General features: G+C 62.1%; 14 protein-coding genes across 14 annotated transcripts; 7 read left to right on the plus strand and 7 right to left on the minus strand.

The window, feature by feature from the left end:
* Positions 1 to 12: 12 nt before the first annotated feature.
* On the minus strand, positions 13 to 3,131 carry MICPUCDRAFT_27874 (uncharacterized protein). Its single transcript, XM_003060565.1, has one exon. The coding sequence runs from the start codon at positions 2,925 to 2,927 to the stop codon at positions 36 to 38; it is 2,892 nt and encodes a 963-aa protein (XP_003060611.1). The 5' UTR covers positions 2,928 to 3,131; the 3' UTR covers positions 13 to 35.
* A 962-nt stretch (positions 3,132 to 4,093) lies between these two features.
* MICPUCDRAFT_6725 (uncharacterized protein) lies at positions 4,094 to 4,804 on the plus strand (the record flags this gene model as incomplete). The annotated part of the gene is made up of 1 exon (XM_003060272.1): positions 4,094 to 4,804. A coding segment is annotated over one exon (711 nt), but the record flags the coding sequence as incomplete, so codon positions are not given.
* Positions 4,805 to 5,473: 669 nt separating this feature from the next.
* Positions 5,474 to 8,237, plus strand: MICPUCDRAFT_19362 (uncharacterized protein; the record flags this gene model as incomplete). Its single annotated transcript, XM_003060273.1, has 5 exons — positions 5,474 to 5,620; positions 5,787 to 5,986; positions 6,062 to 6,437; positions 6,507 to 7,777; positions 7,859 to 8,237. The coding sequence occupies 5 exons, from the start codon at positions 5,474 to 5,476 to the stop codon at positions 8,235 to 8,237; spliced, it is 2,373 nt and encodes a 790-aa protein (XP_003060319.1).
* A 90-nt stretch (positions 8,238 to 8,327) lies between these two features.
* Positions 8,328 to 9,355, minus strand: MICPUCDRAFT_59996 (uncharacterized protein; the record flags this gene model as incomplete). The annotated part of the gene is made up of 3 exons (XM_003060566.1): positions 8,328 to 8,331; positions 8,363 to 9,185; positions 9,274 to 9,355. 3 exons carry the CDS (start codon positions 9,353 to 9,355, stop codon positions 8,328 to 8,330), a joined length of 909 nt encoding a protein of 302 aa, XP_003060612.1.
* A 195-nt stretch (positions 9,356 to 9,550) lies between these two features.
* Positions 9,551 to 10,030, plus strand: MICPUCDRAFT_68979 (uncharacterized protein). Its single transcript, XM_003060274.1, is given in 2 exon segments — positions 9,551 to 10,008; positions 10,012 to 10,030. Coding segments are annotated over 2 exon segments (408 nt in total). The 5' UTR covers positions 9,551 to 9,618; the 3' UTR covers position 10,030.
* A 62-nt stretch (positions 10,031 to 10,092) lies between these two features.
* Positions 10,093 to 11,457, minus strand: MICPUCDRAFT_40875 (uncharacterized protein; the record flags this gene model as incomplete). Its single annotated transcript, XM_003060567.1, has 1 exon — positions 10,093 to 11,457. The coding sequence occupies one exon, from the start codon at positions 11,455 to 11,457 to the stop codon at positions 10,093 to 10,095; it is 1,365 nt and encodes a 454-aa protein (XP_003060613.1).
* Positions 11,458 to 11,852: 395 nt separating this feature from the next.
* Positions 11,853 to 12,929, plus strand: MICPUCDRAFT_45705 (uncharacterized protein). Its single transcript, XM_003060275.1, has 3 exons — positions 11,853 to 12,089; positions 12,273 to 12,326; positions 12,474 to 12,929. The coding sequence occupies exons 1-3, from the start codon at positions 11,886 to 11,888 to the stop codon at positions 12,870 to 12,872; spliced, it is 657 nt and encodes a 218-aa protein (XP_003060321.1). The 5' UTR covers positions 11,853 to 11,885; the 3' UTR covers positions 12,873 to 12,929.
* A 63-nt stretch (positions 12,930 to 12,992) lies between these two features.
* On the minus strand, positions 12,993 to 13,499 carry MICPUCDRAFT_40877 (uncharacterized protein; the record flags this gene model as incomplete). Its single annotated transcript, XM_003060568.1, has 1 exon — positions 12,993 to 13,499. The coding sequence occupies one exon, from the start codon at positions 13,497 to 13,499 to the stop codon at positions 12,993 to 12,995; it is 507 nt and encodes a 168-aa protein (XP_003060614.1).
* Positions 13,500 to 13,776: 277 nt separating this feature from the next.
* Positions 13,777 to 14,330, plus strand: DIP (deflagellation inducible protein, 13KD; the record flags this gene model as incomplete). The annotated part of the gene is made up of 2 exons (XM_003060276.1): positions 13,777 to 13,828; positions 14,035 to 14,330. The coding sequence occupies 2 exons, from the start codon at positions 13,777 to 13,779 to the stop codon at positions 14,328 to 14,330; spliced, it is 348 nt and encodes a 115-aa protein (XP_003060322.1).
* Positions 14,331 to 14,416: 86 nt separating this feature from the next.
* Positions 14,417 to 15,184, minus strand: MICPUCDRAFT_40879 (uncharacterized protein; the record flags this gene model as incomplete). The annotated part of the gene is made up of 1 exon (XM_003060569.1): positions 14,417 to 15,184. The coding sequence occupies one exon, from the start codon at positions 15,182 to 15,184 to the stop codon at positions 14,417 to 14,419; it is 768 nt and encodes a 255-aa protein (XP_003060615.1).
* Positions 15,185 to 15,474: 290 nt separating this feature from the next.
* Positions 15,475 to 15,768, plus strand: MICPUCDRAFT_60003 (uncharacterized protein; the record flags this gene model as incomplete). Its single annotated transcript, XM_003060277.1, has 1 exon — positions 15,475 to 15,768. One exon carries the CDS (start codon positions 15,475 to 15,477, stop codon positions 15,766 to 15,768), a length of 294 nt encoding a protein of 97 aa, XP_003060323.1.
* A 65-nt stretch (positions 15,769 to 15,833) lies between these two features.
* On the minus strand, positions 15,834 to 16,925 carry MICPUCDRAFT_40880 (uncharacterized protein; the record flags this gene model as incomplete). The annotated part of the gene is made up of 1 exon (XM_003060570.1): positions 15,834 to 16,925. The coding sequence occupies one exon, from the start codon at positions 16,923 to 16,925 to the stop codon at positions 15,834 to 15,836; it is 1,092 nt and encodes a 363-aa protein (XP_003060616.1).
* A 2,243-nt stretch (positions 16,926 to 19,168) lies between these two features.
* On the plus strand, positions 19,169 to 21,322 carry MICPUCDRAFT_40881 (uncharacterized protein; the record flags this gene model as incomplete). The annotated part of the gene is made up of 3 exons (XM_003060278.1): positions 19,169 to 19,234; positions 19,428 to 19,496; positions 19,625 to 21,322. The coding sequence occupies 3 exons, from the start codon at positions 19,169 to 19,171 to the stop codon at positions 21,320 to 21,322; spliced, it is 1,833 nt and encodes a 610-aa protein (XP_003060324.1).
* Positions 21,323 to 21,377: 55 nt separating this feature from the next.
* MICPUCDRAFT_40882 (uncharacterized protein) lies at positions 21,378 to 23,429 on the minus strand (the record flags this gene model as incomplete). The annotated part of the gene is made up of 1 exon (XM_003060571.1): positions 21,378 to 23,429. One exon carries the CDS (start codon positions 23,427 to 23,429, stop codon positions 21,378 to 21,380), a length of 2,052 nt encoding a protein of 683 aa, XP_003060617.1.
* Between the last annotated feature and the right edge of the window lie 43 nt (positions 23,430 to 23,472).

The following is a 23,472-nucleotide window of genomic DNA, read 5'->3' on the forward strand; positions in this document are numbered from 1 at the left end:
CGCGTTGCATCGCGCGCTGTAGGGCTGGTTTTAAATTAAAATCCCGGCATCTCCACGAGATCGACGACGCCGTTCGGCAGCGACGCCACCGCGTTCACCAACGCGAGGCGGTTCCTTCTGAGCTCCGGCTCCTCCGCCATGACGAACACCTTATCGAAGAACGCCTCGGACGGCTCCACGAGCAGCGCGGCGGCGCTCAGCAAGTCCTCCACGCTCGCGGTGGACTTGTCCCCTATCTTCGCCGCGGCTTTCTCGTACGCGTCCCACAGCGCCGTCTCCTCCTCCTCCGCGAAACTCTCCCTCTTCACCTCCAAATCCTCCGGCAGCTCCTTGCCTCGGACGAGACGCGTCGGACGCGCGAGCACCGCGATCGCAGCCTTGAGCTCGTCGCCGCCGACGAACGTCTCGAGCGCGCGCGCGGTCGTCGCCGCGAGCGCGGGGTCGCCCCCGCGCTCCGCGAGCGCGGCGCGAACCACCTCCGCGCCGCAGCCGTCGTCGACGAGGAACTGCTCCAGGCGCCGCGTCACGTACTCCAGACACTCCGTCACGACGTCATCCCCGCACGTCACCGGCTGCAGCGCCGCCGCCTCCTTCAGCGCCGCGCGAAGGTCGCACCGGACGTTCGACGACACGAGCGCCTGCACGGCGCCGTACGCGGCGCGGCGGAGCCCGAACGGGTCCGCGGTCGCCTTGGGCGCGCCGACGACGGCGAAGAGGCCGACGAGCGTGTCCAACCTGTCCGCGACGGCGACGGCGACGCCCGCGTTGGACGTCGGGAGGAGATCCCCGGACGACCTCGGCAGCGCAGCCTCAAAGATCGCGTCGCACAGGGGCGCGGGAAGGCCTTCCCTGGTGGCGTAGTGCTTCCCCATGACGCCCGCGAGGGAGGTGAACTCCTGCACGAGCTGCGTCGCGAGATCCGCGCGCGCGAGCGCGGCAGCCTCCGCGGCGACCTTCGCGTCCGCGTCGCTGAACCCCAACGCCCTCGCGAGCGTCGGCGCGAGCTTCTCCACTCTCTCCGTCTTCTCGAGCATCGTCCCGAGCTCGGTCTGGAACGTGATACCCTCGAGCTTCGGTTTGAAGTCCGCCAAAGATTTGCTCGTGTCCGCCTCGTAGAAGAACTGCGCGTCGTCGTACCGCGCCTTGAGCACGCACTCGTTCCCGTGGCGAACCGCGTCCGGGTCCACGGCGCCGTTCGCGACGGTGACGAAATGCGGGAGCAGGTCCCCGGTCTCCGCGTTCTCCACGGGGAAGTACCGCTGGTGCTTCCGCATGACCATGACCAAAACTTCCTTCGGGAGGGACAGAAACGCCGCGTCGAAGTTCCCGAGAATCGGCGTCGGGGACTCGATGAGGTTGACGACCTCGTCGATGAGCCCGCCGGGCTCGCCCGAGCTCGCGGGGACGACGCCGCCGACGCCGGCCGCGAGCTCGCCCGCGGTGGACCAGATCATTTCCCTCCTCGCCTCGAAGTCGATCTCGATCGTGTCCGCCGCGAGCGCGGACGCGTGGTGCGCCGAGTCCTTCACCTCCACCACCGGCGTCGCGCTGTTCCGTAACAGACGCGTCGTGGACCCGGACGGGACGTTCAGCGCGGTGAACGGGACGTGGTGCTCGCCGTGCATCGCGAGGAGCCACCTGAGCGGTCGCGAGAACGTCGACTCGCTGTTCCAGCGCATCGTCTTCGGGAAGTTGATCGACGACACCATCCCCGGGAGCGCTTCCTTCAAGACGTCCACGGCGGCTTTGCCCGTGGTCTTCACGTTCGCCCAGATGTACTCGCCATCCTTCTCCAGGTCCGCGGGGTCGACGCCGTTCTTCTTGCAAAAACCGAGAGCCGCTTTCGTCGGCGTCGTGCCGTCCTCCTCGAACGCGCGCGACAGCGGCGGACCGCGGTTGCGTTCTTCTTTGCTCTCCTGCGACGCCGCGAGGTTCGCGACTCTGACGACCATGCGTCGCGGCGTCGCGCCGTACGTCACGCCGTCGTGCTTTAACCCCGCGGTCTCGAGGCACGCCTTCACCGCGTTCAAGAGCTGCTTCGCGCCGGTGGTGACGTCCGCGGCCGGGAGCTCTTCAGTGCCGATCTCGACGAAGAAATCCGCCGCCTCCGTCGGCGGCGGCGCCTTCGAGACGACCGGGTCCCCGACCGCGGCTTGCTCCCACTCCCCGAGCGGGTATCCGAGCTCTTCTCGGCGCTCCACCCACAGCTGCGCGGACTCTCTCGCGAGCTTTCGCATGCTCGCGAAGAGTTTCGCGCGCTCGGTGACGCCGACGGCGCCGCGCGCGTCCAGGATGTTGAAAGTGTGGCTCGCCTTCAGGAGCTGATCGAACGCGGGCAACGGCAGCCGCGCTTCGAGCATCCGGTTCGCTTCTTTGTCCGCGAGTTCGAACCGCGTCTGATGCGCCGGGACGTCCGCCTCTTTCAGGTTAAACATGGACATCTCGTACTCGTTCTGAAGCAGCATCTCCCCGTACGTCATCGCGTCGTTGTACCTGATGTCCTTGAAGTGGTCCACGCCCTGCAACGACATCAAGATCCTCTCTAACCCGTACGTGATCTCCACCGCGACGGGCGCGACTTTCAGGGAGCCGCACTGCTGGAAGTACGTGAACTGCGTCGCCTCCATGCCGTCGAGCCAAACCTCCCAGCCTAAACCCCACGCGCCCAACACGGGGGACTCCCAGTTGTCCTCGACGAACCTCAGGTCGTGCGCTCTCGTGTCGATCCCCAGCGCTTCCAGCGAGCCCAAGTACAGCTCCTGCGCGTTCCCCTGGTCAGGCTTCAGGATGACCTGGAACTGCGTGTGCCGCTGCACGCGGTTCGGGTTGTCCCCGTACCGGCTGTCGTCCGGGCGAATCGACGGCTCCGGGTAGCACACGCTCCACGGCTCCGGGCCGAGCGCTCGCAGGAACGTCGCGGGGTTCATCGTCCCCGCGCCCACCTCGGTGCTGTGCGGGAGCCATATCGCGCACCCTTGGCTCGACCAGTACTGCTGCAGGCGCAGGATGGCGTCCTGGAACGTCGGCGCGTTCGGATTGGACGGCGACGTCGATCTCGGAGACGTCGGCTGCGACGACGCCGCGGGCGCGGCGGTCGAGACCGCGCGCGTCACGCGGACGGCGCGACGCGCGGAACCGCGAGACGCGCCGACGACGCGGAAGCTCGCGAGCGACGGCGACGCGGGGAGGACGAGCGTCGTCGACTCCGCGCGGCGACCCCACGACGCGCTCGCGACGGAGGAGGCGCGCGACGTGGCCGGAGACGACGCGAGCGCGCCGGCAGCTCTTCCGCGCGCGTGACGCGCGCTGGGAGCGGCGCGGCCGTAGCAGCGCACCGACGCGGCGAGCGCGCGTTGCATGATGCGCGCGAGGCCGAGTTTGCGCTGTGCGACGTGCGTGCGTGTGGACGCGCGCGCGACGATGCCACCCAAGCCCTACGCCCTGACGACTTTATCCGCGCCGACCGCGCGGTTCTCGAAACGCCGTCGATTTCCTGCGCTCTCAGATCTGGAGGCGCCGCCGCACGATGGCGACGCTCGCGAGCGGGACCGTCGTGGAGGTCGCCGGGCTGAAGGCCCGGCCGGACCTGAACGGCAAGGTCGCGTCCGTGGTGGCGTACGCCGCGGACAGGGAGCGATACCAGGTCCGAATGCGCGACGGAGGCGAGGAGCTCTACTTGCGCGAGGTGAATTTGAACGCCGCGTCGGGGGCGACGGAACCGCCCCCCGCGGCGGCGGAGGAGACCGCGCCCGCGCCCGCGATCATGCCGCCGAGCACGAACGTCGTCGTGGACGGCCTCAAGGCGCGGCCTGACCTGAACGGGCAGCGCGCGACGGTCGTTTCCTACGCCGCAGATCGCGAGCGGTATCAAATCAGAATCGACGCGAGCGGCGAGGAGTTGTACTTGCGGCCCGCGAACGTCGTCGCGACCGCGGCGGCGCCGACGGAGGCGGCGACAGAGAACGCCCCCGCGAAGAAGGACAAGGATGACGACGTCGACGCGGACGCGCGCGCGGAGAAGGCGGCGGTGGAGAGGGAGCGGATCGCGGCGGCGGCGGCGGCGACGGCGTCGGCGGCGCCGCCGCCGATCGAGGAGATCAAAGACGACGAGACTCTGCTGAAGGAGTTCTTCGCCGACGTCTCGGACGCGACGCGCGACGCGGAGGTGCTCAGGATCTTGTCGTGCTTTAAGCTGAACCCTTACGAGCACCTGAACCTGAGGTTCGACGCGACCGAGGACCAGATCAAGCGCGCGTTTAGGAAAGTCTCGCTGATGGTGCACCCGGATAAGTGCAAGCACGCGGACGCGAAGGCGGCGTTCGACGCGATCGGTCAGGCGCAGCAACTTTTAGCGCAGGAAGAAGTCAGACGCGAGCTCGATTTCAACCTCTCTCGCGCGAAGGACGCGGTGATCAAGGCGTGGAGGAAAGAGACGCGAAACGACGTCGTGTTGCGCGTGCGGTTCAACGGGGACCGGGACGCGCAACAAGAAGCGTTCTTACAGTCCGACGAGTTCCACGAGCGGTGGAAACTCGAGGGACGGAAGAACATCGTGGACTTGGAGTGGCGGCGGAGGAAGCTTACGCTTCGGATTAAAGCCGAGGAGGAGAGAGTCACCGCGGAGGAGAAAGTCGAAGCCGCGGAGCGGAAGAAGAAACAAAAAGCGCAGAAACAGTGGGACGACGAGAAAGCGCGCGAGGGCAGAGTCGGCGGTTGGAGGGACTTCATGAACGAGAAGAAGTCCGGGAAGAAGAAGAAGCAGAAGGTCACCGGCGAGTTCCGCGCGCCGGCGTTGAAGAAGGAGGCGCGTGCGGAGGAGGAGGAGTATTACGGCACCGACAAAAACGCGAACCGTGTTTTACGGCCGGACGAGGTCACGAAGGCGTGGTAACGTCGCACGACGGGGGGGGACCAGGACGGCGAAGTAGTATGATTAGAGATGATGAATAACATCAGCGAAGTGGTTCAAAAAGGTTGTGACACCGGTGGGATTTGAACCCACGCACTTTCGTACAGGAACGTTTCTTTCAAGAATAAGAAGAGGCCTCAACACGAGGACCACAACCTACCTAAATCCTGCTCCTTAGACCGCTCGGACACAGTGTCGATTAACTTGACCGCGAATCCGATTTTGAAAAGTATATACCTGAGCATTGCTTCCGATGAGCCTCCAAGTTTCATCGGGTATCAATCCCCGATGAAACAACCCCGCTTCGAGGTTGAAAACGTGTTTCCCGCTTTTTTCGAGGCTTTTTCTTGGCAGCCTCGGCCACGGTTTGATTGCGTGGGCACCATCCACGCGTCCACAGTGCGCGCACGCGCGTTGTCGTCGCACTAGAGTCGTCGGGGGTGCACGACTTCGCCGTAGTAGCGCTAGGGTCGTAGGGGGTGCACGACGACGCCGTGGTAGCGCGATATATTGGGGGGAGCGACGGGCGGGCACCGTCTCACGCACGCGGCGACAATGCAAGCGATGGCCGGGTCGGAGGCGCCACAGCACGAGCAGCTCCTGCCTGCCGAGGACTTCACGAATCTCCAGAGAGTCAAAGTATATCGTCTGAACGACAGCGGACACTGGGACGATAAAGGGACCGGTCATGTTTCGTGCGAGTACATGGAGGTGCGTCGCGATCGCGCGCCAGTCCGCCGCTTCAAAATGCCAATGCGATTTTTTTAGGGTTGATCGGCGACGACGCGTTCTCCCAAACGTCGCTCTCTCCTGCGCATCACGTCGCTAACTTTGCCCCGGGCAACCCCTTCCTCTCTTCCTCTCGTTCTTCGCGCAGCAATCCGACTCCGTGGGGTTAGTCGTCGTGTCCGAGGAAGACCAGCAGCCTCTGCTCGTGCATCGAATCTCGCGAGAGGACATCTATCAACGACAGGGAGGGGACACGATCATCACGTGGACAGATCCGGACATAAACACGGACATCGCGCTGAGTTTCCAGGAAGCCGTCGGGTGCAACTACATCTGGGAGCAGATCAAGTCCGTGCAGCTGTCGTACGCGAAGCACGACATGAAATCCGCGGCGGACGGCGACCTCCCCGGACGAATGCGAAGAGGCGCCGTGGACGAGTACGAATTCGGAAGCGCGCCGGGGGACAGTTTCTACCAAGACTCCGCGGAGCGGACCGGACCGTCGGAGCTTCCGCCCGCGGAGCTCGGGACGATGTCCGAGCTCGTGAAGATCGTCGTGGACTGCTCGCCGTTCGCGCGCGAGAAGATCGCATCGTTGGTCCTTCAGAACGGGTACCTCCGGAAGCTCTTGGATCTTTTCAAGACGTGCGAAGACTTAGACGACCAAGACGGGCTGCACATGATGTACAGGCTCGTGCGCGGGTTGGTGCTCCTGAACGACGCGGCGCTGTTCGACGAGCTGCTGAGGGACGATAACGTCATGGACGTCGTCGGGGCGCTGGAGTACGACCCAGATCTCGTCGGCCTGAACGCGGCGGAGGACGGCGGCGAGACGATCGGCGGCGGCGGCGGCGGCGGAGGCGAGCAGCCCGTGGAGAGGACGCAGCACCGCGTGTTCCTGAGAGACAGCGTCGTGTTCAAAGAGGTCGTGCCGATTCAAGACGCGGACGTGCGCGCGAAAATTCATCAGACGTACAGGATAGGATACCTCAAGGACGTGATCCTCCCGAGGGTGTTGGACGACGCGACGTTCGGAACGCTGACGAGCATCATGCTCTTCAACAACGTCGAGGTCGTGCTCGCGCTGCAGAACGACCCGACGTTCTTGAAAGAGCTCTTCGCGCGGTTGGACAACACGCCGAGGACGAACCCGGACTGGGACGACCTCGTGGGGTTCCTTCAGGAGCTGTGCTCGCTCGCGAAACATTTGCAGATTCAACAGCGCGGGTCGCTCTTCGCCGCGCTCGTGCAACACGGACTGTTTTACGTCCTCACGGACGTCCTGAAGACGGACTCGGAGTCGTCGCAGCTCAAGGGCGCGGACGTGTTGATGTCCACGCTGCACAACGACCCGAGCGCGCTCAGGGCGTTCCTCGTGAAGCAAGATCAGCACGCGTTGTTCGAACGCATCGTGACGCTCTTCGTCGAGGGCGAGGAGGGGTTACAAGCGCAGCTGTTCGAGCTCTTGAAGCTGATGCTCGACCCGGAGACGATGGACCAGCCCGTCGAGAAGAGCGGGTTCTTGGAGCTCTTCTACGACACGTACGTCGACCGTCTCGTCACGTCCGTGAACGCGGGGGTGAGGGACGAGCCCGGGCCGGGGGGAGGAGAGGGCGGGGAGACGAATTCCGTCGTCCCAGCGTGGGCGCTCGTGAAGACGATCGAGCTTCTGTGTTTCTGCGTGCAGCACCACAGCTTCCGGATCAAGTACTACGTCTTGAGAAATAACGTCGTGGAGAAGGTTCTGAAGCTGACGCAGCGAAGGGAGAAGTACCTCGTCGTCGCCGCGGTGCGGTTCCTTCGCGCGTGCGTCGGCCTGAAGGATGAGTTTTACAACCGGTACATCATCAAAAATGCCCTCTTCGCGCCGGTCGTGAAGGTGTTCACCGCGAACGGGACGCGGTACAACATGCTGAATAGCGCGGTTTTAGAGCTCGTGGACTTCATTCGAAGGGAGAACATCAAGAACTTGATCGTTCACCTCGTCGAGCTGTACGACCCGGTGTTCGCGGAGGTGACGTACGTGGACACGTTTCGTTTACTGAAGCTGCGGTATCAGCAAGGGCAACAGCCGCCGGGGACGGGCGACGCGATCGGGGAGGGGGATCAACAGACGCAAGGCGCGGGCGCGGGTGAGGGGTACTACTCGCGCGAGGGCATGGCCGCGCAGCAGGCGATAGACGCGGCGAGGAGGCGACCGGACGGCTCGATGGACAAGAGCGAGGAGGATTACTTCAAAGAAGACGACGACGACGACGAGCCGGGCGCGTCGAACGGAGGCAACGGCGGCGGCGGCGACGACGTAGGGTTCACGGCCCCTCGCGAGCCCGGGGGCGAGGCGGCGGCGGGGACGAGCGGCGCGGGGAAGCGCGCGCTCGACGAGGGCAGCGAGGGAGACGGCGCCGGGAAAAAATCGAGGACGGACGAGCCGCCCGCGGAGGGTCTCACCGCGGCGCAGCGGAACGCCGCGCGCGGGTTAGAGAAGGTAACGCCGCCGAGTGAGGACGCGGGGAAACCGGCGGAGGACCCGCCGGAGAGCGAACGGAATCCCAAACCCACGTCGAAGCCTACGAGTTCGTGGGTTTCGGTCGACGAGTGATAGCTTGTGGAGAACGACACAACGACTTGGTTCAAATGACATCTCGTCGCGACACGTCCACGGCGCTTGAACCCGCCCCCCCGCCTAAGTTCATCTTCTCTTCGTCTTCTTCCTCTAAAATACACCGGTCGCACTCGCAGTCGAACTTATACTGCCGCCACAGCGCTTGCCTCCGGTCCCAAAGCGTCTCGGTCACGGGGACGTAACTGATCGTGACCTCCTCCCCGGCGCTAATGTCTCTGACGCTCCTGACGCGCAGAGACGTCCCTTCGTTGTAAAACTCCGCCGAGGGCAAGCACGAGTGGTTGAACGCGGAGCCTTTCAAGTACACCGCGGTCCCGACCGGTTCGGACGGCCACTCCTCGCTCGCGTACAGCGTGTGCGAGTTGCACCGCACGCAACACATCAACCGCACGAGCTCTTCAACGCCGTACCCCGGGGCGTCCTTCTCCCCGAACACTTTCACGCCTTCGTCCACGTCCTGCTCCATCAGGCGCAGCGTGTTTCGCGCGATACCCGAGAGCCACTCGCGCTCGTCCGAGTCCACCTCCGGCTCGTGCGATTGGAGTTTCAGGAGCCTCCGGAGCGTGGCCTCGCCGGTTATCCCGCCGCCTCTTTCGCGCCACCCGCCCGCCTGACACAACACCCTGATGATGAACCTCTGCGGCGCGTCGTCGAACTCGAACTCGGAGTGATCGGTGCCTTCGATGAGCGTAGCCGCCTCCGCGTCTACAGCGGTCGCGAACGTGGCGCACTCGCCCGTGCGCGCGTGGTGCGATCCCTCCGCAGCCTCCGCGCACGATTTCGAGCAGTAACGTTCGAGGAAACAACCTTCGCACTCTACGGGCGTCTCGTCTACCATGGGCTTGACGCATTGGCTACAGTAAGGGGATTCTAAGTCGCGATACGTCATCGCCACGGTGCACTCCTCGGACAGCAGAAGCTCGCCTGCGCGATGGACGAGGGAGCGTCGGTCAGACGCGAAGGGCGTGGCGTGGGGAGGGACGAAAGGACGCGTTTCCGTCTTCTCGCGCACCTCGCGCGATGTCCGTCGTCGCCACGACGTGCCGGCCTCTATCGTCGCTTTGAGCGATCTTGAGTCCCTCGTGTAGGCTCATGACGCGATGACCCCGCGATAATTCGCGCGCGTTCCTTCCCTCGGGGTGGGGTCCGGGTGTTGTGACCCGACCACGCGAGGCAAACGGATCTTAGAAGCGCGTTCTGGTCGTACTGTTTTCGCGAGTCAGGTCAGGTCTGGTCGAACAGGTGGACCAGACTTCTCGTTCGCGACGCCGGCCACTCTCGCGGGCACGAGGAGCGTCGCGCGTCGAAACCCGCGCGCGGCGACGGCGAGCGCGCGACCAACGGCGAGGGGAGAGAGATGGAGCGGAACCCGCGAGAGGACGCCAAGCCGGAGGCCTCGGGTTTAACGATGCGAACCTTCGAGTGTAAGTGCTGCGGGATCGAGATCAACTACGAGTACAAAGGGCGCACGCCACCGTACGAACCGTCGATCGTTTTCCTCGAGGACGGATACTTCCGGCGAGACCCGTTCGCGGACGTGAAACGCCCGCTGTTCATAGGCGCGGACTGCAACGTGTGCTCGCGTCCGGTGTGCGCGCAGCCGACGTGTTCGTTGTTCTTCACCAAACGCTTTTGCGCGGCGTGCGCGAAGCAATACGCGGAGGGGTTCCCGCTCGAGTTGCGGCCGGATTTAGAAAAACTACAAGCGATGCCGGTAGCCCCGGCGACGTTTGACGTAGACTACGGAGAGATTAGAACATCAAGCTAGGTCATGCTATCACGCAAACGTCGTTCGCGTTCGTTCGTACGTCGTACGAATGAAAAAAATGCCTCACTGCGCCGAGAGAACCGGTTGCCCGGGCAGAGTCAGATCAACCCCTATCAGCTCAGGGGCGAACTCTTCCGTCATCTTGTCGAGCATGTCCGCGAGCGACAAATTCTTAATACGATGAGGGTTCTTCCGGATGAAGCGCTTCATCTCCTTGAACCGTCGCTTCACCTGCGTCAGACTGCGACTCGGGACGGACACGGAGTTCCAGTCGACTTCCACCTCGTGCGTCGCGTTCGTCTTTCGAAGCGCGGTGATGAGGAGCTTATCGTCTCCCGCGGCCCAGTTCCCGGTATCGATCGCGCCCATTGAAACCCTATACCACCTCTGCATGCACTGGGCCTCGGTCCTGGACCCGTGCTTCTGCGCGATGATGCTCCACGGGATGTTGTCCAGAAGCTCCCGGTGCTCCTGGCCGTCCCCCGCGCCTCGCCCGGGCGTCGCTTTTTGCTCCGCGAAGTACTCGTTCACGAGCGTGGACAGCGTCGTTTTCTCATCCTCCGTCCACTTCCCGTTCCTTTCCACCGAGATCGACCTCCACTTGTCCCTGCACGCGCCCCCGGCCCTCCCCATCGCCGCGCCTATCTCCGCCCACTTAGCTCCCTTTTGCTCGTAGAGGTTCATCAGCGTCGTCTTCTCCTCCTCGGTCCACGCCCCTTTGTAGTTGCTAGGGTCCAAGTGACGCGTGACGTACGCGTAAATCTGCTTCGGGTTTCTGTTCGGGAATCCGGTGGCTATCTCCAGGAACGCCTTCCTCTCCGCATCCGACAACCCCGCGCCTCGTCCGCCTAGCTTCTGTCGCCGGCCGAACAGAAAGTCGAAATTCCCCGACTCGACGTCGCCGCTGTGCCCGTGCGCGTTCGCCCAGTCCTTGATCCTGGCCTTGATGTCGGCCACCTCGCTCGCCGACCACGGCCCGAACTTCTGACCTTCCATCTTGCAGTCCCAGTTGACGTCCGCGACCGTGTTCCGGTAGCCTCCGCAGGCGATGGCGTTCCCTCCTCCCGCGACCGCGAGCTCTCCGCTCAACCTCTGCTTCTTCTTCTTCCGCTTCCGGTCCTTTCGCTCCGCTTTCTTCTCCTTCCGCTCGCGTTTCTCTCGTCTCCGTCCTTCCATCTTGCATTCCCAGTTGATGACGTCCGCGACCGTGTTCCGGCTGTCTCCGCAGGCGACGGCGTTCCCTCCTCCCGCGACCGCGAGCTCTCCGCTCAACTTCTGCTTCTCCTTCTTCCGCTTCCGGTCCTTTCGCTCCGCTTTCTTCTCCTTCCGCTCGCGTTTCTCTCGTCTCCGTCGCTCCCGGTCGTCGGCCGCGTCGGCCGGCCCGAGCTCGAGCCGGGCCGGGAGCTCGGTCGAGGGGAGACCTGTCATCTGTAGGGGCTTGCTCTTCTCACCCGAGCCCCGGCGCTCACTTCATAATTTTCTACGCCTCGATTCTCTCGCGACGGATCTCGCGCCGCGCGGTGCGGTCGTGTCCTCCGCGCGAGAGGCCGCGTGTCACGCCGCGATGACGTTCACGGGCGCGCGCGCTCGAGCAGCGCGCTCGAGACTCTAGCGCGCGCGCGTCCCGAATGTGCGGCGCGTCTCGTCTCGTTGTCAACTACCTCTGGCTCCAGTAGCTGTGCTCCTCCGAAACGCGTCCCAGCCGCAACCGCACACGCGGGTGCTGGCTGCTCCCGGCGGGTGGACGTGCGAGTGGCTTGTGCGGTGCGTTGCCGAACAAGCTGCAGAAAGCACACGCGTAGCCGAGACGTCATTCCCCGTCGCGCGCAGCGTTCGTGACGTGATATCACCGGACGATGGCCGCTTCCATGGCTTCTACCACTCTTAGTGCGCGTCAGAGCTACGCGGCGCCCGTGCCCGCTCGCGCGCGCGTCGCCGCGGCGACCGCCACCCGCGCTCCCGTGCGCATTCTCGCGGGCGAGTCTCGCGTCGGTAAGCAGCCGGTGAAGGTCCCGAAAGGGGTGACGTACACGCTCAAGGACAACCATCTTGCCGTGAAGGTGCGTCGCACGTCCTATTCCGATCGTCATCACCCCTAAATCGTCGCCGCGCGACTCGCATCGCCCTCGGCGCCCGCGTCCGCGCGTCGTGCCGCTCGCGGACGGGAACTGGATAAAATGAGGGTTTGGGGTTTTGGCTCTCCGCTGACGTCGCTCCTCCCACCCCTTCCCCTCGCGCGTCAGGGTCCCAAGGGCAGCCTTGAATTCCAGTTCCCCGACACGATGGTGTTCACGGAGGTACGTCAGACCCCGAATCGCCGGCGGATTTCCCCCAGGAGCGCGCGTCGCGGCCGCGTCCACGACGAGCTCCCCCCCTCCTCGCTTCTTCTCGGAAGCGGTGACTCACGAATTTCTCGCCCCCTCCCGCCTCGCGTCGCTTCACAGGACGGAGACGAGATTAAGTTGAGCAAGGCGGACGAGAGCAGGACCGCGAGAGAGGGTCACGGTCTGTACAGGACTCTCACGAACAACATGATGGTGGGTGTGTCGACTGGGTTCGAGAAGAAGCTGAAGCTCGTCGGCGTCGGCTACAAAGCTTCCATGCAAGGGAAGGATCTGAACCTCGCGCTCGGGTACGCGCACCCGGTCATCTTGTCGCCCCCCCCGGGCATCGACATCGCTTGCACGAGCAACACGGAGATCACCGTCAGTGGGTACGACAAGGTTGAGGTTGGTAACTTTGCCGCGATCATTCGCAGCAAGCGCAAGCCGGAGCCGTACAAGGGCAAGGGCGTGAGGTACGCGGACGAGTACGTCCCCATTAAGGAAGGCAAGCGCAAGTAAAGGATGATTTCCGTTTAGCCGCTATATATTCTTTGTAATCAACCAATCCGCTACTCACGGACGAACGACAATGTCTTAGACGGTCCACCGCGGCGCGACGCCGCCGCGCTTTCTTTCATTTCACGACCTCTTCACGACGCGAGGCTTCGCCTTGAACCCGAGCGCCTCCAGGTCCTGCGTCGCGTTGTTCGACCGCCCTCGCAACTGCGGGGGGACCAGCGAGCTCTTCGGCTTCGCGCTGACGTTGTCTCGCGTCTCGCCTCGACTGCTCTTCGTGGGCACGTGCGAGCGCGCGAACGCGCCGCCGGCGGGACGCTTCACGCCTCCTCCTGCCCCCTCGCCTCGTCCTCTCGCGTCCCCTCCCTGTCCGCCGGTCTCGAGGAGGGACATCGACGCGCTCCCGACGCCCACGCCCGTGCTCTCGAGGAGCGAAGCCACGCTCGGGAGCGCGGTCCTCGGCGCGGCGCTCGTGGAAGCGGCCGCGCCCCCTTGGCTCGCGAATCGATCTCCCGTAGTCGACGGTTTCGGCGCCGTCGTGGCGTCCGACGACGGCGCGCCGGCCGGCCTCTTCTCTACCTCCTCCTCCTCGGAGTCCGAGCTCCCGTAGTCCGCGAGCAGCCCCTCCATGGTGACGAACCCGGCCGCGCGGGGGGGATGTGACGAGAGGCATCGAGCGCCCTTCGAACTTCTCGAGAACGATTTCGGGTAGTAGTTGTACGTGCACGGTACGCGATAATTCGTATGCGGTGCAGTCAGAAACACACAAGAGGCCCCAGGATCCGCCACACGTCGTTTGAAGAAGATTCATCTTGAGCTCGACGCGTTTCGTTTCCCGCGCACTCGTCGCGACGCGCTGTCCGCACTCGTCACGCCACACCAAGTGTAGGTACACGAAGCCGTCACCATGGCTGAGGCAGGAAACGCTCTCGCGGAGCAAAACACCGAGCTCGTCACTTGTGCGCGCCCTTCGAGACCCGAAATCCGATTCTTCGCGAACTTACCCCTTTTGGCTGGAATCGTGACGCGATCTTCGATCGCGCCTGGAGCCGTCGCGCGCGATCCCTCGCCTCGTTCGTCGCGACCGCGCGCGCGACCGCGAGTTGTAATCGAGTCGTGACGACTAACCGACGCGCCTACGCGATCCTTCCCGTCCGCTCCGCAGGCATCGAGGACTTGAGGACGAAGCGCGAGGAAATCCAGGAGCAGATTTCCACCGAGGAGGAGGAGAAGGCGAAGGTCCAGAACGACTTGACCGTGCTCTCCAAGCGCCTCACGACGCTGAACGATTCCATCGCTCGCAAGGTTGCCGCGAGGACGGATTACGATAAGACGATCCAGGAGACGGAGGCTGCGTACAACAAGATTCTCGAAAGCTCGATGACGCTGCTCACGGTGTTGAAGCGGGAGAGCGTGGGCTTGGAGAAGAAGGGCGGCGAGCCTGTTCCTCCGGCGGAGTAAACTTGACATTAACGCGCGTAGTGGGCACAGCGATATACTGTACATAGTATCGCGATGATGGAACTATTTAATCGTCAGGTTGGCGACTACAACTCTTCTTTGCCGCGCGCGAACTTCGTACGCGACAACACGTTCGTCGCGGCTTCCAAACCCAACGATTTCGCGAGGCCTCTCGGCGTCAGACCTTTTTTGTTCTTCACGAGGACGTCTCCACCAGCCTCTACGACGGCTTCGATGACTTCCACGTCCTGTGACATCACCGCCGCGTGCAGAAGCGTGTCCCCCGTGTCCTCCACTTGATACGCGACGTCGGCGCCGTGCCGCAGCAACGCGTCGATCCAAGCCCTTCCCTTTCGCTCTCCCACCGCGCGATGCGCGACGGGGTATCCCGCCGCGTCCACACGGTTCACGTCCGCACCCCCGTCGCTCATGAGCACGATCGCGGTCTCCAAGTGCGACGGCGATCTCCCCCACACCGTCCGATGCAGCGGCGTGAACCCGTCCGCGTGCGCGACGTCGACGGGGATGCCGCGCGCGATGAGCGCTCTCGCCGCGAGCGGCCGGCCCTGGAACGCGACGCCGTGCGGGGGGTTGTACCCGTCCTTCTCGGGGATGTCGGCGTCGGCGCCGAGATCTAGGAGCTTCTCGACGGCGAGGTGCATTCCCGCGAGAGACGCCGCCATCAGAGGCGTTTGCCCCGTCCCCTCTTCCCTTTCGTTTATCTCGTCCAGCTCCATCGCGTCGTGAAAGTATTCGACGTCCCCCGCTCTCGCCTTCGCGTGAGCGATACCCGCGCGAGCGAACGAGCACGATATCAGAACAATGAGAACCACGAGGAGGTGTCGCGACCGCATCTTCCCGCGCGGGTTCGACGACGACGCGCGACTTGAAGTGGCCTCGGGAGCGACGAAAAGACCGCCGAAGAAAGTGAACTGTGTTGATTTTTTTGGTTTTCGATCGCGTTCGCTCGCGCGTGGACGACGACGACAGAACTAGGAGCGCACGACGCCTCCCCGGTGGAGTTGGAAGGGACGGCGACGGCGTGTCCCGCGACGAACGACTGGGTTCAACCGAGCGCGTAGCTGTTGAGCCGGCGGTAATCCTCGCGTGAAGCGCGCGCGCGATCGATCGTCGACTGATCGGGATGGCGAGGCGATTGTTCACCCTGGGCGCGCCCGTCGTCGCGTTCCTCGCGGTCTGGGTGTACCTCCTCAGGATCGGGTTGCCGCCGGCACAACACAGCGTCGTCCTACTCCTGCCGCTCTGGGCGTTGGTGTCGTTCGCGCTGTACTCTCTCGCGGTCATCGGATGGAGCTTAGCGCACTTCCCAACGTGCGCGAAGGACGCGGAAATTTTGCAGCGAGAGATGGGAGTGGCGCAACGCGAGCTGTGCGCGAAGGGAATACTCCGCGCGGACGAATTCGAGGACGCGGAGTGATGCGACGCCATCGTTATAGGACTAGCTATATTTAGAAAGAGAAGCTAAGCTAGAGAGAATCTACCTCAAGGTGGCGCGCTTTGTCCCGCCACGCGCGAGAGGATGCTGTGCACTCGGAGCAAAATAGGACCAACCTCCGGATCGTTTAAATACGCGTGCGCGGAGGAGGGATCCTCTATCATCGCCTGGAACGCCTGCAACACGCGTTCGGATTGCATCCCTTGCTGTATCGCGGGGTGGCTCAAGATATCGCCGAGGAGCATCTGCATGCTCTCCGGGTTCCCTTGAGCGACAGTCATTTGCTCGCGAACGACGCCGCTACGTTCACCGAGGAGCCACGCGCACGCGGCGTCGTGATTGTTATGCGTCGCTCTGAGAGCGACCAGAACGTCTTCACGAGGGAACCCCATCTCCATGACTCGTTGCACGACCGCTTCCTCAGGTTCCGCCGGTTCCGCGGGTGTCGCCTGTTGCCCTGGCATCAACATCGCGCGCCCTGGCAACGCCGTGTTCACGAGCTGAAGGATCTGCTCTTCGGTGAGCTCCGCGTCCGCTTCTGGGCTATCACCAACCTCGAGGAGCCACTCCATCGCCGCGGGGGGATGGTTTCGATGCAGGAGTAGCGCCTTTCGTGCGCGCGCCTCGGGGAACCCCATCTCGACTATTTGCTTCAACGCGTCCGCGTCTGGCTCGGGGAGGGTGATTCCGATGCCTCCTCGCCCTCGACTTTCCGCCGCCGCGCCGTCTTCGCCGTCCGCGATGCGCAAACCCTGGAGGCTCTCCTCGACGGAACCGGCGCCTTCCTGCCCGTCCGCGGCCGCGACGCTGACGCCTGCTTTCGCGGAGAGCATAGTTCGGTTGATTTCGCTCAGATCAGGGACCGGCTTGTTCGCGTCGCGCTGTTCCCATCGGTTCGTCTCGGAGTCTTTCTCGCGCCTGGCCATGAACACGATGACATCGCCCTCGACGACGCCCGCGTCGGACAGGAGCTCGCCGTCGTTCAGCGTCTTCCCGGCGTGCATCAGTCGTTGCCCCGAGGGTTCTTCGCTCACGAGAGCGGCCTCGTGCAGCCTCCGCTTGAGCGCGTCGACGGTGTCGTCCGACTCGACGCCGGTGAGCTCTTTTGCGCCCGCGAGCGTGAGCACGTGGAGCTTCATCGCGCGGACGGGCGGAGTCCGAACCGAACCGTGCCGAACGCGCGAGGAAGGCACACGCACGCGTGTGACGATGAGGAGCGCCCACTTTGTGTGTGCCAGCAAAGTGGGGAAAGCCCGAAAGTGAGCTCGAGAAAATGCGAAAAAATTCGACTTTTTTCAATCGATTTTTTTTGATCGCGAAAAGCCCACGTTGAAACTGGGAACGGTCAGAACGGCTTTCAAGCTGCGGACTAGTGCTTTGAAGCCATTGTCGACGCGACGCATCTCTGTTTTCAGCAGAAGCTGAGAACACGACGCTCGAGACTCGGACGCGCAGGGAAAAAAAATTATTCCACGTGCATTTTGCACTTGTGAGGGGCGTGGGAAAAAGGAAAACTCTGACAGTAGGAGGTAAGCTAAACGTGGGAAACTGATAAACTGCTTCCTCAATAGTTCGACTGCCGAAAACCGAACAGCTAAAACGCGAATTACACACGCTACGTTGTAAGTATCACTCTGTCGCATTCATTCGCGTGCATCTGACACGAAAGGACAAGAAAGAAACAAAATAGAAATGTCAAAGAAAAAAACATAACGCGGACGGGTGAAAATAAATGTTTCCGCACGGCATCGAGATTATTTCCCGCTACAATTCATGAAACCATCGACACGGGTCGCGAAGAATATTGACGTCTCGCGGCTTGCAAAGAAACAAAGAAATGTAAATTTAACACGAAAATATTATAGAAACGAGTAAACCGAGAAATCGAGCGGCTAGCTGTAGAATATTTTCATGACAGCGCCATGTAAGCGAAAATGACGTGCACGCGGGTTCAACACCACAGGCGAAATCATTTTGAACACGCACACAATCCTAAAATGCCACGCGTGAGCCACTCTTTGATTTCAAGATTCACTTTACGCGAATAAAAACTTTCTTGAGCAGAATGAGTGTTTTGGAAAGCCAGCGTGACTTATAAACAGCGCGATCTTTCTCAACAAGCCGCGCATTCCGCGCGAAAACTCACATGAATTCGACTACACCGTCTGCGACATTCGCTCATGCATTTACACGTGCAAACTCTTCCATTTGATGCGCAAGCTGCTCAAAATATCAAATTGACCACCGTCCTTTGTTAGAAACGTGAATGTTACTTCTCGAACCCCGAGTCCAATGTTTCGGCGCGATCGAACGACGTCGTGTGAGCAGCTTCAGGAATAGTGCTGCACTTCTTTGCAGATTAATGTTACTGTTCTTGTGACATAGTTTTGATACTCATTCACCGCTCCCTGGGACCTTTTTCGCGGAAGAAACACTTGGTACCTTCTGAAACGCAGAAATTATCGTTGTTTGAAGTTGTACCTTTCTGAATTCAAGCGAGACTTCTTCATTCAGAAGCCTAAACGTGGAACGAATGGCGCACATCGTCGCATGAGAGTACCGTGTCCTCTAAATTCCTTGTGATGCGCTGTGTTTGCTCGTTCCTGCGACTCTAATGGTGTAAGACTTTGAAAATAGTTTCGTAAGCCACTGAAAAGAGTTGCAGTTAGTTTGCTTTATATTTCTGGTTTAATATATTCTGCGCAGTTTTTTCTGGGCAGTAATTCAATCCCGTTCTTAAGCGAGGGGAACCGCTGGCCGAGACACCGATCGCTCCTTGAACCCGGATTATTATTTTCATCTTTTCAATTCGCGCCTTGATTCAACTTTTAGCATTTTGGCCCGGGCTGTTAAAGCGCATTTTCCCGTAGTTGTCACTCGTTTTTCATGATTTCGTGGTTTGATCAGTGGCGGGAAGCCAATTCCTTTTCTCACGCCTGTTTAAAAAAATGATATGCGCTTCTCTCGCGGAACTGTGCCGCATTTTTTATTATCTGCGCACAAGTTCGAGACTTTTCGGGCTTGTGTTAGAGTAAAAAGCTGACTTTATTTACTGATGATTCTGTGAGAAATTCGGGCCCTACTCGATCTGCTCGAATACCTCCTGGGTCTTGCTTGCTTTCCGTGACAATCCTGAAAATTTTGGTCTCGTTTCCGCGGGGTTGATGAAGCCGAGCCGTTCTTCTGTGAGGCACATAGTCCGATGAATGAGCTCTTGTTTCATCGTAACGGCGTTCGATGTGGTTCCGGTTTGATCGGGTTTGATCGATTTTCCGGTTTGGCATCTTTGATTTCCGAAATATTTTCTGCCGGTTTCCTGGTTTTCTGACAACGCGGTTTTGAACTTTCTGAGGTCTCACACCTCGAAGCGCCGGCGAGCGACATGAGCGGCGGGGACGAAGGGCTGAGCCCAGCGTCCCATGACGTGGCGGACCTCATTCAAAGACGGGTGCGTGAAGGACACCCGCGTTTCCCCGAGTCCTCCACGCTTCCTCGACCCTGCACACGCGCGGAATCGTCGTCGCGCAACTCGGCACGCAGTCGAGTCGTCCTTAGCACGCGGCCAACAGACGACGAGACCATCCTCCATCCTCCACGCCTGCCGAGCGTTCCTGCCTTTCGTTCCTTCTTCTCTCTTGCAGGTCGACGTCTCCGCGGAGGAGCTGAAAGGCTCGAGGGAGTACAACGACGCCATGAGCAGAATGCTAGAGGTGAGGAAGGCCACGGCGTTCGTCAAGACACACTTGAGCGAATTGAATTTTGTTCGTGCCACGACGATAGACAGACGATTTGACTTACTGAGTCTTCCCAGCCCCGCGTTCCCGGACCCTCATCGCAGGAGCAACTGTCCGCTGCTGACGATGAAGAAGCGCGATATGAACTCAGAAAGTTAAAACCGACGACGAGGGGGAACGCGGTGGCGACGGACGACAACAACCCAACCTGGGAAACTGAGCTCGTGAAAAAGTTATCCGCCGCCGAGGCTGCAAAAGCTCGTGCAGCAGACGCAGGCTCGAGCACCGAGCGAACCGTGTCAGCGTTGCAAGCAGAAGTCAAGAGTCTTCGCGAGGAACTATTTGCCGCTAGAGACTCGCACGCTTCGCAGATCGTTCTACACGACGAACTCAAAGATAAGCTCAGCGCGCTGCAAGAGTTGTACGATACAAGTCAACGTCAACAAGCTGTCAAGGTGAACGACGTCGACATTGCGGTGTATAGCGCGTGGGAGCTCAAAGAGACAGTCGCGCGTCTTTATGAGGAACTCGCGATGAAGGAACTTCACATGAGAGAAGCAGAGCGCGCTCACGAACAAAGCCAGGCCAAGGCAGCAGCCGCGATCCGAGCGTTAGAGACGACGAAGAGAACTCTCACGGACGCTCTCGACGAAGAAACGAAGAAATCGTCCGAGGCTGCCGGTCGCGCGGCAGAAGCCATGGCATCGAGCGCTGCCGCGAGCGCGGAAGTCGCTCGCCTCGACGCGATGTGCGAGAGACTCGCACGAGGCGAAGAAGCCGAAGCGGAGACGAAGCGACTCACGGACGCTCTGCGACGACTCCAGCACGATCACGCGGAGACGGAGGGCGTGTGCGAGTCCATGCGGGCTCAACTCGCGCACGTCGCCTCCGCGGCGGAGCGGGCGAATTTGCTGAACGAACAACGCGTCGACGAAGCCGAGGCGGCGCTGGCCGTCGCGGAGGCTCAGGTCAAGGAATGGCGCGAACGGTCTGTGCGACTTTCCGCCGAGGTGACCGCGACGAAAGAGGAGCTGAACGCGAAGACAGAGGAAGCAATAGAAGCGCGGCGCGTGCGCGACACGGCACTTTGTGAGGTGGACGATCTGCGGTTTCGTCCGCCGCCGCTTCAGTCCGTGATAGAAACGAAAAAAATCGATGCCACAATGGCGAAGGAGCGCGAGAAACAGCTCGTCGTTGAGAAACAACTCATCGAAAGGGCTGAACGCGCGGAGAACCGCGAGCGAGAAGTCCGTGCGAAGCTTGTGAACATCCAGTTCACATTGAAAAAGCTGAAGGCCGCGAACGCATCTCTGGAAGCGAGACTGACGCGAGGGATCGTGGAGGATGGGAAACTGCAGGAAGAATCGAACCAACTGCTCGTGGAGGCGAAGACGCGAGGTGAAGACCTCGAGAGAACGTCCGCTCAAATGCAAACCCTCGAAGAAGCGCTGAGCGACGCGAGGCGAAAGTTCCAAGAAGAGCAAGCGTCGCGTGAAGCCGCGGAGGCGAGAATCACGGCGTTGGAGGAGCGATTGTCGTCCGATAATCAGGCTTCGAAGACCGCGACCGCGGCGATCGACGCGATGGACAGGTTACGCGTAGAGAGCGAACAGCTCCTCGCGTCGGTGAGGTTGGAAGTCCAAGTGCAGAAACGAGCGACGCACGAAGCGCGCAAAAAATTGTCTGCTTCGGAGTCGCGCGTTGCGCAACTTGAGCAAGAGGTCGTGCGTCTGCAGAGACACGAGCATGCGTTGCACACGGTGATCGGACGCACGGAACGAATAGAAACACATAGAACGTAGAACGTAGTAGCCCTAATAGAGGAGACTCAAGTCGTTAATTTACAACACTAACCTGTTAGAATTCAACACCTTCCGAAGGAGGAGCCAACAGACCCTCCGTGTTCCAACCCTCGGTGCTGCACACCTGAGGCTCTCGCCGAGCGGCCACCCACATGTCCTCCATGCGCGGCTTGATGTCGCGCACCGCCAGCCACCTCTTGTCTAACTGCTTACCCACCAACCTTTTCGCGGCGCGCGGCGCGTTCGCGGGAATCTCCGTAAGACCCTCGAACCTACGCGCGTTCAACGGCAAGGACAGGTCCATGTTCGCCGCCGCCATCGCACGAACGTGCGTGTCCGCCACCGCGGCCGCTTCTTCTTTCCCCTTCACCCCCAGCGGCGCCATGTGATGCTGCAGCTCCGCGTCCTTGTCGAATATGGCAAACGGAATCAACGCGTTCCGGTGCAGCAGCGGCCTCGTGGACAACAGCGACGGCTTCGCGAGTTCAGTCTCGGCGCCGCTCACCCCCTCTTCGTTCCCTACACCTTGCTCCTCCGAGACCGGCACCGGCGCGGGCGCTTTCGCCATCACGCTCGCAGTCATGCTAGCGACCACCTCCAGCGCGCGCTGGTTCGGCGTCGACTCTGGCTCTTTGTAATACTTTCCCGAGCGGCTGAACGCAGCCCGCTTCACCGGCTTCGGCTCCTCCGGTACCGGCGCCGGGGTCTGCGGCACCGGCGTCGGCGGCGCCGCTTCGCGCGGCGCCTCCGCAGGAGGCGCGACCGGCTCGCAGATCGTAATCTTCCCGCCGTCCTGGTTACCCGTAGGGGGAAGCAACGCGTGCCCGAGAGGCGCGGGTAACACCCCCGCGCCCTTCCCGTTCTCCCTCAAGTCCGCGGACACCATCGGTATGAGCCTACCCTCGAACAGCTTCGGCGCCCCCGCGGCGCTGCACAACAGCGCCAGGTCGAGCGACCGCCCGGCTCGCGTGTACTTGCACGCGGCGACGATGCTGCTGTAGATGTGCGTCGCGATCGACGTCCAGTGCTCGGTCTCGAACAGACGCACCTCGCCTTTGCCGTTGTCCCGCTCGTCGCTCGCGCCGACGAGGAGCGCTTTCCCGTCCGCGCGGAAGGACAGAAACTTCACCTCCTTGCCTTGCGCGTGGTGCGACGTCGTCGCCGGTTTCCAGCTGAATTCGCTGGACAGCTTCTTCGCCGGCGGCACGCGCGTCCACACGTACACGGTACCGTCCGCGCTCCCCGCGGCGAGTATCTTCCCGTTCCCGCCCGTGTTCATCTCTTTCGTCTTGCCCTTGCCCGCCTTCTTCACGAACTTCGCCGCGACTTCCCGCGCGTCGTCGTCCTCGTCCCGGACGACGTCGTGCGCGGGGTCCCACACCGCGAGCGACATCAACGGCGCCGGCCCGGTCTCGAGCTTGTGCATCATCCGCAGCCGGGGTTTTTCGGTCACCTCCCACGCGCGCACGCACCCGTCCGCGCCCGCGGAGAGGACGCACGTCTCGTTCGCGATCGCGACCGCGGTGACGCCGCCAGCGTGCGCGGACGAGATGCTTCCGATTTTCTCCCCGTCCTCGACGGACCACACCGCGAGGGATCCGTCCACGGAGCCGGAGACGACGAACGCGCCGTCGTCGGACACCGCGAAGCACGATACCGCGCCGTTGTGCGATCCGAAGAGGAAGACGACGCTGCCCTTCTCCTCCGCGCTCTCGGGGAACGTGCTGTACAGCAAGTTCGGGGAGCCGCTCTGCGCGATGAGGACCGCGCCGTTTTGCCCGGGGACGAGCTCGAACTGTCTCCACGACCGAGACACGGGTTCCAACCTCCCGCCGCTCCCCTCCGAGTGCAGCTGGTATCTCTCCACGCCGGTTCCGCTCTTGCCGCCGACGCGCATCGAGCGAAGGACGCCGCCGCGCTCGACGGCGCACGCGTGTTTCCTGTCGTTCGGGTCGAGCCGCGCGAGGTCGATGCGGTTAACGCCCACCGCCCCGAGCGGCTTTTCCGTGACGATGCCGCCGCGCAGACCCGCGGTGGACGCGGCGTCGTCAACGCGCGTGGCGCCATCCTCCGGCCGCGGCAGCTTCACGAGCCACGTTTGACTCATGACGAGAGAGCGTGCGCGCGGGTGCGACAGACGCGCGCGGTGT

Source organism: Micromonas pusilla (assembly GCF_000151265.4).
Source record: "Micromonas pusilla CCMP1545 genomic scaffold MICPUCscaffold_8, whole genome shotgun sequence".
In the NCBI taxonomy this organism is placed as follows: Eukaryota; Viridiplantae; Chlorophyta; class Mamiellophyceae; order Mamiellales; family Mamiellaceae; genus Micromonas; species Micromonas pusilla.